The sequence below is a fragment of the Protopterus annectens genome, chromosome 12.part0, assembly GCF_019279795.1.
Source record: "Protopterus annectens isolate FY-2018-M chromosome 12.part0, PAN1.0, whole genome shotgun sequence".
Classification (NCBI taxonomy): domain Eukaryota; kingdom Metazoa; phylum Chordata; order Ceratodontiformes; family Protopteridae; genus Protopterus; species Protopterus annectens.
The window spans coordinates 1359196107-1359208915 of NC_056746.1; the positions used below are offsets into that span (position 1 = coordinate 1359196107).

Here is a 12809-nt window from a genome sequence, read left to right on the forward strand (position 1 = left end):
CAATTTTAAACAATACAAGACGTGAATAATTGTTAATATTTTCTAACTTGGCTCCAGCTAAAGATCAGTTTCAGTGAACAGTCCTCACTCCTCATTCCTGCACTGATGCCAGAAGACAAACGCCACCAAAACACCAAACCAGTTTGTTAGTAATGATCCCCAGTTAGCCCCAAAATAATAATACTGGTGTATTCGGTCCTAACGCTTTGTTTCGCTAAAGCAAATGATTGGTTAAGCTGGCAGCCATTCAGGTTCTACTACCTGTTTTTACGGAACAGCGGGACAGCCAATGAGAAGTGTAGATACCTATGGGGGCGGAGCTTTCTCTCTCTCTCGCTCGCTGCTGGACCGGTTTGAGCGTTTGCATTTGGAGTATGGCCGCTGCTGCGTGCAGTTCACGTAGCGCGAGTGGCACTAACAATAGCAGTGGTGGTCGAACACCTCACGAGCAGCGGCTCGCAGCACGGAGACGCCAGGACTCGCGCAGACGACAGGCTGCACTTTCTTTTCTCAGCAGTATCTCCCTGGACGGACGGCCCTTGGTGACGACGCAGCCGGTTAATGCTCATCTGGAAGTCGCTGAACGGCCATGTCCGCAGACGGTGGTGTCTTCAGTCCAGCTCATGTCCCCGGAGCTGGGGCACCGTGTACCCAGTACCGGAAACAAGGACAAGTTTGGGTTCTCTTTTCCATTAAGTCCGGTGACACCAGCCCCTCTTGCTAAGCAGTCATTACCAATAGGGAATCATGTAGTGCAGCCCACCCCTGGGCTTGGAGGGGGCTCGCTTTCGCTGGGTATAGATGTGCCTTTGCAAAGGTAAGTGCTGAAGTTTGGGACTGTACTAGTAAACGATGTGTTATGAGCTGCAGACGGATGCAACCCCCTCAGCAGGTGTGCCTTTGACAAGTGGGATCGTTTTATTTTTATACTGTTTCTTAACTGCACAAATGTTACAGTGTTATAAAGTGTGAAAATGTATGTAGAGCTGGACGGGGGTATGCAGGACCAGCCTATAATGGGCAGGTGACCCTGAGACATTGAAGGTGTTGGCAGAGGCACGTCGTCTACTTTGATGCAAGTGCACTTAGCTAGGTGTTGGATTCACTGGACTGGATTAGCTGTAGAATTTAAAACTAGGATTAATTTAGAGACGTTTTCTCAGATCTCACGGAGGTTCTGCATGGAGCGACAATGCATATCCGAATCTTTAGAATTATTTGTATAATCCTGACAGGTTTGGCTGGGGATGCTAACCATTTCTTCCACAGAAAACACTTAAGTAGGAACTGTTATAAACTGCCTGCCTAGTAGTATTCTGTTGGAAAATAAGAGAGTAAGATTTAGGAAATGTTGGTGAGATTGACTGAGAAATAATTTGTAGACATTTGTGCATGCATTACCAGTAAACTACGAAAACTGCACAAGTTGGGTGTAATTGTTAAAATTGGCAAAGTTATTGAACTCAGTACGTAGCATTTGGTGAACTAAGAAAGAAAGGGAACACAGGGAGCCATTTTCACTTTTTGTAGTAGAATGGTTAGCCTGTCAAGAGAAGGAACAAGACAGAGCAGATGTTGATCACTAACTGCAGGACTGGGTAGGTTAGATGACTTTCTAACTGGAATCGTTTACTCTCTACGATACAGCTTCATCATAGGTGGTATTGATGTGTTGTATGTAGTTGGTATAGTGTTCTCTCCACTAATTTAATCTTCTTTAGTTCAATGATAAGTATCTAGTAAGAACCTGGATACTATTTTTTAGCCACTAGTATACTTGTATTATCTTGCTCTAAACTTTGTATATAGTTTTGTGTTATTTTACTGTTAAATGTATATAGTATCTTCTATGTCTACGTATTGTTTTTTTTTATGTAACAATTACTTATTGGCTGTTTGTATCTGTCTTGGAGCTTTTCTCCCCGGGCCTCTACTGAAAATGGACATATATCCAGCTGGACTAGCCCGGTCAACAAATGTAAAATAAAATAAATAAATAAAATTTTTATTTTCTATTTGACATTAAAGAAAAATCTTTTTATGTTGTATTAATGTCCATATTGGTGCTTCATTTCACTTTAAGAAGCTCTGTTTACTTGAAATTTAATAGTGTTATCACAGCTTTAGAGTGCGTACTATAAATCACACACAGGTAGATGGAATGTTGCATTTTGCAACTTTGTGCATTTTGTTGTAAACACTTGGCAGTTGCCCCATTGCTCCTGTCCTGCATTGGTAGTGATTACTAAAATTAGTTTGCATTGCTGTGATGCAGTGAAAGTAATCGGAGAAATGTTACCAAGGTAATTTAAGGTATTTAAAAAAACAAAATATAGTTTTGTAAATATTTGGCAATTCTCACCGGTCAGTGTATTAAATTGCTGTGTAAACTGTCTAATTTCAGACTAAATGTCCTAAAACCTGTTTCAGTTTACTTATTCTTAATCTACATCTTCTAGGCACAAGGCGCTTGATGTGTTTTGCCTTTGGTTTCAGACATGAATTCCTGTAAGCTGCGGGTTGAAGTTCTTTCCCATGTACTCTGTTGCTTGCTCATCACAGAGAAGTGTATGGATTGTCTTGGGATATGCTGTAGCCGAATGCACTTCTGCATTACTGAGATTCATTGTGCCTTTTGGTTTAAAACAACCCTTTCATTTTTTTTTCATGTTCATGAACTTGGATGACTTCAGAAGTATGCAGGACATTAGACAGGACCATAGCTTATTGTCTTTACTCTGTCAGATCAACTTAATTTACATTCTTGTAGCTGTAAGCTCGTGATGTGGATTTCATGCCAGCATACCATCGCATGTTTACTGCTGCTCCTCAGAAAGTGCCTCTGTTGTGATACCAGTATGTGTAGGATTGCAGTCTCTGTTTTGGTAACTTGTTCCTGCAATTGAAGAATTGGAGTATTTGCTTTAGCGTAGCATATTAAGAATACTGGTGAAGTATTTGGAGGAGATTTTAGAAAGGGTGGTGTTTTGGGCTTGCAGTCTGTAAATAAGCTTGACCTATTTTTTCTTCCCTTGGAGCAAATACATTTGTTTAAATTTTCTTAGGTACAGGAGCTGCTTTGTAGCTTTTACAAACTTGTCATCTTTCTTGCTGTGTGTTGCAGTAAGTCTTGTATCTAATGTTCAAGAGCACATGCAGAAATGTGTTTATGTACATTTATAAATATATTTAATATATAAATATTTATAAATGTGTGTATATGTATATCATAGGAGGTTCTAGCCTAATGGCCATGGGGCCTTACAAGCCTAGCCAAGAGTTTATCCCCAAAAAAGAAACCTCAGTCAGCACCTGTCACCGCTGTGAAGGACACAGGTAGAACCCCTGGGACAAATCTGTGGTCTCCCATCCCACAAATCAAGGTTGCAGGTCAGCAAGGTGCTCTGTTTGACGTGTATGGCAAGTCTATTCCAGAAACTGGGCAGTCTCTGGGAGACTAATAGATTCAGGCCTTTGAGCAGGTAGTGAATAAGGAGTTACTCTTACGGATATGAAGCATGTCTAGAAGGGCAGGGTCCAAGATTGACTTATAGGTGAGACACGGATCATATACTATACTGCAAACTTATTACTAGATTGTAGGATATGGAGCATGTCTACTTATAGGTGAGACACGGATCATATACTATACTGCAAACTTATTACTAGATTGTAGGATATGGAGCATGTCTAGAAGGGCGCAGGGTCCAAGCTTGACTTACAGGTGAGACACGGATCATATACTATACTGCAAAACTTATTACTAGATTGTATGTTCATGATCTGTACTATTTTTCTCTTTCCAGTTTTTAATGTAATAATATGTCTCGTTCAATAAACAACCCCTTTTCAGCAGACTTCTTTGCAGAAGAGCGCCAAGATGCGAACCTGCAAGAGAGCAACCACTTGAGGAATGCTAAGATCCTCCTTTCAGTAGTAAATAATGCTCACTATTTCTACAAACCATTGTCACACTTGTGCAACACTGGGTAGTTGGTGGTGTAATGCTTTAATCCTCTTTTTTCTTATCAAATCAGTGTGCATCATGTCTCTCAACCTCTTAACCCAAGAAATCAGGACAAAGCATAAAATAATGGGGGACAAAGGCCCAAAAATGTGGACAGATTTCAGATGTTGCTCTTATGTCCCACAAGGCTCAGTCCTGGGACCTCTCTTTTCGGTATATGTTTCTCGGAGGTACAGGCCAACACGGAATGACTGTGGCTGACCAAGTTCGCAGATTACTGCAAACTGGGCGCCATAATAGGCTCTCCAGCCGACGCAAGCATCCTCCAAAAGGGCCTCATAGAAACAGACAACTGGTGCTAGAGCCATGGCCTCAAGCTAAATGCCAAAAAGTGTATAGTCATCCCCTTTGGCAAAACAAAGTGCCCACAACTTCCCATATAGGTGGTAATCCATTAAGTACAGAAGAAGTAATTAGGGACCTGGGGACCCAAGTTGATAGCAATCTCTCATTTGACAACCATGTGGCCAAAGTGGTTAGAAAAACTTTATATAGCCCACCTAATCATGAAGGGATTCACATCTAGATCAGGGGAGGTCATCGTGCCTCTTTACTCATCCCTCATCAGGCCCATAATTGAGTACAATGCCCCTTTTGGGGTGTACCTTACCAGACACCTGCAGCAACTGGGAAGACCCCAGAAGTACCTCACCAAGAGGATCAAAGGGCTCAAACAGATGCCATATGCTGCCCGGTTAAAGAAACACCAGCTCTACTCAGTGGCATACCGCCTGTTCACAGGCGATCTGTGCCTGACGTATAAAGCCATGTCCAACCCGGAATTAATGGACATGCTGCACCTCAGAAAATCCAAATCCCATCGAGCTACGCGCTTGAGAGACTTGAACCTCAGCACTGAAATAAATAGGACATGCTGGAGGGACAGAATCATAACCCAGAGGCTCCCTTCACTCTGGAATAAAATCCCAGTCCAGGTTAGGCAGAGTCCCTCATTGACCCTCTTCAAGAGGAATCTTGAGTGGATGGGAGATCGTAGGTTTACCCCGGGTATCACTTCTGTGTCACTGTTAGACAGAGGCACAGTATACTAACCTCAAAAGGGCATAGTAAAATAAATTTAAAATGGGTGGCGAAAGCCAAACACATTCTGGCTAGGCTTGTAAATGCCCTAGGGCAGATAGCCTAGTATGAACCTATGAACCTATAAGTTGCTAGAATAATAGAATTTGTGTTAACGTGCATGTTCTGAAAGATATGAAGCCTGAAGCTCAAAAGTATGTCCTTATTTAGTGACTTCATTTCTCTGTCATTTGCTAGAACAGGCCAAAAATATGAGGCAAAAAGCTGGACAGTTGAGAGGTATAATGTGCATGCTAATGGTATATTGTATTTTGGTGTAGAGACAGTGGTAACAAAATGTAACCATTGTGTAGGAACGCAGTCTGGCACCAGCTGTGTTTGTCTGTTTCCTGGCGCCAGCTGTGTTTGTCAGTTGTACTGTAATGCCTCTCTGTATTCTGCACTGTATTTATTACCATTTTACTGTGGTAAGGGTCTGGTCCAAGCTACTGCAAAACCATTTGGTGCAAGTTAAACTAGACTTGGTATTTATGTAGACCAGCTAAAAGCAAAATAATGAACTTAAACCGGCATTCCAGGTTATCAAAACAAATAAATGCATATTACCTAATGTTTGGTGAAAATGTGTAACACTTTTTAGTAATTGAGTTGGAGTTTCTGGATACTTTCATTATGGTTGTATTAGCATGGGTGGAGAGGCAGACTGTCTAGCCACGTCACCAGATATGTGAACTGCCCTGCTTGGTTTAGGATAGAGTCTTGATAGAGGTCTTTGTCTGGTCCTACCAGATGCTATATTGCAAATCATACTCTTGATTTTACTTGCAGCATCTTTGAAAACCTGTGATGTGTTTATATAATTGTGGTAACGTACTTATTTTTGTTTAATTTGTTTGTAGTAGAGCTGTGATGGGCACATCTAACTTCTCAAAGTTTGGACGATTGTTGTGATAGTTTTCTCATCCTCTTACTGTTTTGTGAAAGAAGTTCCTTTGCACCGTGTTTGGTCACTACCTCTTAAGTTAATGGTCTCTCTTCCTGCTCATATCCTCATGTTAGAACACGGCTGAACATTTCAGTGCTAGCTGTTGTTTTCCTGTATTACTGCTGCACATCTAAACTTTGCAGCTTAATGCTTCTGCATGTGTCTCATACTTCACTTCTCTCCTGATTGTACGTAGACGACCCTATCGTGTTTAATTGCTTTTTCTGGGTTGTTTGCAACAATGACTGGAACATTTTTACAAAATATTTTCTACTGTTCTGTAGTTTCTGCTAGGTGTATTAATGCCATCACAACGTTTATATAACCTTGACCTTTGGGTTTGTGTGAGCATGCAGATCCCAACATTGGCAGCAACAAGTCTGGTCCTGTCACTTGCTGGAAACCTTTGCAGTTTCATGTTTAATAACAGCATGACCATTTGAGGTTTGCCTGTGATGGGGGTGCACTGTATGTCATCCTTTATGTACAGTTTTACAATTTGTCTGGTTCTGTTAACATTTGTTTATTGTACCAGACTGCATCCAACTTACAACAGTATCCACTGCACGTAGGCTTTAACTGTGAACAGAACATAGAAGTTCTATGATCCATTCTACAACCTATGTTATCCCAAGAAGAGATCACAGTTTCATATGCATGTTGTCCATAGGCTTTTGGTCATATCATTGGTTTTAGAGTTGAGAGAAATGAAAATGAACCGTGAAGGAGATGCAGGTTAGATAAAGCAGCATTGTTGATTATTATGGTGTGCTGATTCTGTTCTGTTGTCGAAAATTGTATTTTGTAGCTGTTCCCAGTGGTAAGTGCACTATTTAGGCATGCTCACTACCTATGCAATTTAGCTGAAAGAACTAATTTGAAGGAAGATATTACTGGCCTGTTAACAATTTTCCAGCATTGTTTCTTTGGTTTATTTGTGTTTATTATTTAGTTAACTGATGTATTAGTGTCATCAATTAGATGCATATATAGTCACAAGTCATCCTCCAGGAGATGATTCAGGATCCTAGGCTAATTGTCCAGTTGCATGGTTAACTGATTTGCTGAGCGCCACACACTAGTCAAAGGGAGACCGAGGGAATCAAACCATGGTCTGTAGGAAGCAGCTTGTTTAATAGTACCTACCCTTAAATCCCCACACCATCTTCCAGAAGATTCTGCATGCTGCACTTGAAAGTCAATTGAAACTCATGAAATTGTTACAAAAGTGAGGGGTAGGGAGAAACTGGTTGGGGGTAGTAGTGAGTGCAACAGATTAACACGGGGATCATTCTTACTAAAATTATTTGTGTAACAGCAGTGATGTCCGTCATTGATCCGGTTGCACAGCCGCACCTTCAGAATGATCTCATATGAAATAAGAGCACTGATTTTTTTCAAGAGTGTTACTTTTGTTTAGCAACATTGTTTACCAGCATAGAGACATGAGCAGACTTGTTTATTAACGATAGAGGTTGCTTGGATAAAAGTTTAGTAGCGAAGTTGTATTTGAAGGAGACACTTGTGGCCCAAGCTTGTATGTCTGGCTATTTTTGGTTTCAGCTTAATTTCCAAATGAGACAGTGGAGTCCGAGTAGGTTTTTAAATTCACATTTGAAACTGATTTACATTTGGTATAAGATGAGCTTTCATGAAAAATATTTTAACAGCATTTTCATATAATAGTCCCAGTACTTACAAGAAGCACTTTTCCAGCATTATGTTCCATACTGAGACAATCCTTTTCTAGAATACTTTGAGGCTAGAGGAATTTTGTAGAGTCAGAATAAGGTTTGTGATGAAGACTGTGTTTCTGAATCTTGCTTCATTCTAATGTTGTGCATTGCATACAAAGAAGTCTCGCAGCTCAACAGCGTAGCACACTCTCACCTTTGGTGAAGTAGGCAGTGGGTTCTATTCCCACACCAGGTAATTGGATTGATTTTTTTTCCAGTGCTGATGCTGCACTCCTGAGTGTGCCGTCCTTTCGGTGAGATGATAAACTGAGGCCCCGGTTGGTGGTAGCTTGAGTGGATGCAGAAGTTTTACAGCGCTAGCCCTCGGGTCTCCTTTGAAAATAGCTTATTAACCTAGTGGGGACTGAACTACTAAAAACCAGCAGGTTTCCAGTGAAATGTAGATGGAGAAAGCACTGACTATCACCCAGATGGACCTGAGTCCGAGTAACCATTCGGATGCCTAACAATGCTGACTTGAGATGGGGATAACTGAAGATGTGGGGCCTGCTGCCCTCTTTCAGACTGGGGTATGAGACATGCCTACTGGGGGGGACAAGCACACAAGTATTTCTTTATGAAGATTGTGGAAGGCTACCTGTGGTTTCTTGCTGTGGGTGGGTATGGATTGTCTTGCTGGCTTATGTCCCTTATGGGACACCAGATGACTCAACACGGGTAACACTTTGATAGTTGGGATACAACAGAGACCTCGTTTCTGATAAAGGAACCCCAAGGAAAAGAACAGTAGCAGCAAAAACAACCACAGAGGTTCCAAACACGGAAAATACGATCTTTGCTTTGTTTTGTTTATATTCTTTTATTCTAAAAAATACAAACAAGTAAGCGCTTTCACGGATAACAAACTCCGCTTTATCAGACCATGTTAAACACAATGTAACAGATGACTATTCAAATGTTAAAGCAGCCAATCAAGAACAAGTCTAACAGGAAGGGAAAGTCGGTATGTTAGGTTACACACTGTAGTGCAAACTAGTCTTGCTTTGTGCTGACATTTGAAAGCAGCTCACATCCACAATGCTAAACACCCTCAAACTATTTCAACCTTTAAAAGCACAATACATATACATACATAAAAACAGAGTATTATACAAATAATTAGCAGCATTTATAAAAGCAGCAACTAATAATAAAATGTCTACAAACTCCTGCTGATTCCTTGCTATATCAGCTTGGACAATAATGAAAAACAAAGCAGTTGATCTATTGAAAGTCTAAAGACTGAAGTAGTTGAACTAGTATGGCTATTATATGGTACTAATAAAAACTGCGTGATACTAAATGTATAGTTAACATAAAGAGGATAGGATGGTGTGTAAACTGTGTGACATGCATATGCTACCAAATGCATAATTGGGAGATATAAATGTAGTCATGGTACATCATGATAAACAATTGATGTTATATTAACAGCAAGGGCTAACGATGCTTCAGAGCTCTTGGTTTATTTAAGGAAAGTTTTATTGGTACCTTGCTGTTCAAACCTGGGGGTTTATCAGCTTGCAGCTGAATAATCCATTTCTGTTCCATGGATTCAGTCTTGTTTAATATATCACCCCCTTGTATATTGGGTCCCATGGATTCCGTCTTGTTTAATATATCACCCCCTTGTATATTGGGTCCCATGGATTCCGTCTTGTTTAATATATCACCCCCTTGTATATTGGGTCCCATGGATTCCGTCTTGTTTAATATATCACCCCCTTGTATATTGGGTCCCATGGATTCCGTCTTGTTTAATATATCACCCCCTTGTATATTGGTATGCACTAACTCTAAAGCAAAGAACTTGAACTTATGACTGGGGCCTGTCTCATTAACATGCATAGCTAAAGCACTGGATACTTTCACATTTCTAATGTTCTCACGTGTTCAAGGATCCTATCCTTGAAAGCCCCGTTTTCCTTACCTACATAGTAGGGAAAACAAGTGATGCCGAAACAGAAGTATACCAGATTCTTGGTCTGACAATCCGCATAGAAACTAGTGTCAATATTGAAACCAAGCTGGGGGTGAAGGAAATGACCCCCAGTGTGTATGCATATACAAGCCATACACCTTCTACATGTGTAGGTACCTTTTCTGTCAGATTGGGCATAGCTAGGAGGATTCAGTGGTCTATAACAAAGTTGATTTTTGAGAGATTTGTTGTTCCTAAATGTAAAATCAGGCTTATTTCCAATCACTCCTTACGGCTGTGGGCAAGGATGTGACAAAGTAAAGAAAATGAAGACCACTGTAGCTATATGGGGGTGCTGGACGAGCGATTAGCAGACAATATATGGGGGTGTGGGACAAGCGATTAGCAGGCAATATATGGGGTTGTGGGACAAGCGATTAGGCAAAAGATGGGATGTACAAGAGGTGACGAGGAGATAGAGAAGGAGACTAGAAAAAAAGGCAGCAGAGTCTAAAATTGATAGGAAGTTGTCAGGAGTGTAAAATGAAGTAGGATCTCTTTGGGGGGGAAGTGACACAGCCGAGTAAGCCAAGGAATATGGGAGAGAAAGAACTGAAGACTGGAGGAACTCGGAGGTACTGAAAGAATACTTTTCTTTCAGCTTTCACAACAGAAAGGTGATGATGCAGTGCTGGGAGGAAGGGGTCGGCCGTGAAGAATGGAGAGAAGAGTGGTTAGACCCTAGGACAGTGTGGGAGGAGGTTCAGGCAGGATTGGTCACTCTTAAGGCACTGTAAAGGATGAAAACCAAATGAACGGCCACCCAGGGTTCTCCGAAATCTAGCAAATGTATGTGCAACCCCCCCTTCCTCCGATGGAGATGTTTATTAGATCCTGTCTACTACATAAATGACATGGGGCAGGAAGACATCAATTTTGGTGTCCTATACTTTGGGGTGGGCAGGATATTTCACTGAACTACAAGTATTTTAGCTTGCTAATGGCATAGAAAGTTGACAGAAAAAGTCCTGAGGATTGGTGCTAATATTAGAGAACAACAATCTCCAGGGCATAAACCAATGTGGTTTCATGGATGGAATTAGTTGTCATTCAAACCTGATCCAGTTTTATGACTGGATTACATGCAAGCATAATAGGGGAGAGCCAGTAAACAAAGTCTCTCTGGACTCAGCCTGCTGTTGGAATAGGTCCTCTATGTGACTGATATAACAATGGGGGGTGTGGGACTGAGATTAAGAAACTTCATTTTTGTGATGTTGAATGGGTAGGGCGTGGAGCATTATGATGAGAATAGTAGTATCGAGAAAATTAGGGAAGTGATTAGTGATGTGGACATCCACCAAGCGGGTCTCACCCAAATAAATGACTGGTGCCAGAAACATGGCCTCGAGCTGAGTACTAAAAAATGCATCATCATCCTGTTTGGGGAGAGTGACATCCCCACAAATTATCACATTAATAATTTCCTAAGCACGCAATCCGTTATGAGGGATTTGGACACCCATGTTGATGGCAACCTGACTTTTGACCACCTATGATCCAATGGAATATCGCTGGTGTCTGTCCTGGTTCTCCTGCTCCATTGTGTGTGTGAAGGACATCTGTCTGAGGTAATAGAAAATGAGCACAACCTCTTTGCATGAAGCTAAGATGAGTTTAGCAGTGGAAGATGGTGAGAAGTATATAGTGAAAGATTTGGAAAGGCTAAGCAAGGTAGAAGGTGGCAGTTGCCATGCGAAGAGCAGGGTGTAGAGGACAAGAGCAGTGCAGTGCTACTCTGTGTGTGCTGCTACTTTACCACAGTGCTATACCTCTTGGTGCTGGACTGTTTGCTAAGTCACATGTATATCTGTACTTACTCCACTGCTCGACTGGCCAGTTTCCATAGGTTGCTTTGTCCACCTGTCAATGCCACTTTCCATAGCTTTACATCTCCTGTGAGATATCCTTGATATGAGGCACAAGTAGGTGTTGCATTTGAACTGAATTGCATTTGTTATGGTTTCCATCCTTTGGGTAACATTAGTCCATTGTACTCTGTGGGCAGTGTTACTGCCCTGCACTAGAACTGAGCCCTACTGGCCTGTCTTGCATGACATGAAATGGTGAGTATGAGGCTGTTCTACTGCATGTGTGTAGGTGCTGCGTACAATGTCAGATGTGGTTGTAGCATCAGCCTGAAGTGCATTAGTGTTGGGTGTACATAGCTCCCTGTTAGAGCAGTAATGTCAACATGTTGTGACATTATGCACATCTCTTATGTGACACATTAGCATTTATGTGTGGCTTTTGTGTCTTGAAGTATAATGTATGCATGCGTTGCAGACGTTTCCGTTTTGTCTTGGTGTACACTTTGTTTCAAGTGTTGGTACAAAGAGCCTAAAGAAAGGTAGTTTTGTTTTGAGCTCTTGCCCTGGAAAAATAAAATGTCATTTTAAATTAGTGTTTGTGTTGCTAAGCATGCCGCATGTATAGCAGGCCATTGTTCTGCACAAGTACAGATGTGGGCTTTGTGAGACTTAATGCTTCTTGAGTATAACCAGAAAACATTCATTTCAGGATAATGAAAATTCCTACTACAGACTTGCCACAAGCTTAGCAGCAGTCTTACGCCAGTTGGATGCGCTGATTTATAGCTACACGTTTATTGATGCCTTGATTCTTTTTGCATCTTTATCATAGCAGATTTCTGACATTATACAGAAGCGGAATGTGTTAACTTGCAAGTCAGCTCCTGTTTGTCTAAAAGCAGCTGCAGTAGCATTTCTTTATAGTGGTGATTTTTGTCCAACTAAGGGATGTACAGCTTCCACAGCTTAGGTCAGTGGCTGTATTTGTATCATGCGTGTGTGTGGTGAATTACAGTACTGCTTTAGTGTACCTTTAAGCAGATATTCTGAATGATGTTATTGGAATTTTACATTAATGACCCCACCCCCACATTCAGTGATACTGACTGCTCTGTACCATAGTCTGATACTCCTAACCATATACCTTCGCACCTGGAGTAGGTGGTCTTAAATTTGCGCTTCTTTCAAGGACTGATTTTATTTGAAGGCATTTTTTCCACAATTCTCC

The 12809-nt window shown here is 41.2% G+C and overlaps 1 protein-coding gene across 1 annotated transcript in view; it reads left to right on the forward strand.

Moving 5' to 3' along the window:
• Positions 1-323: 323 nt before the first annotated feature.
• The window catches only part of CABLES2 (Cdk5 and Abl enzyme substrate 2), a gene marked incomplete in the record, with an annotated part of 260612 nt that continues 248126 nt past the window's right edge, over positions 324-12809 (forward strand). The window contains 1 exon segment of the mRNA XM_044090409.1: positions 324-817. Within this exon segment, the coding sequence (XP_043946344.1) occupies positions 375-817 (443 nt within the window).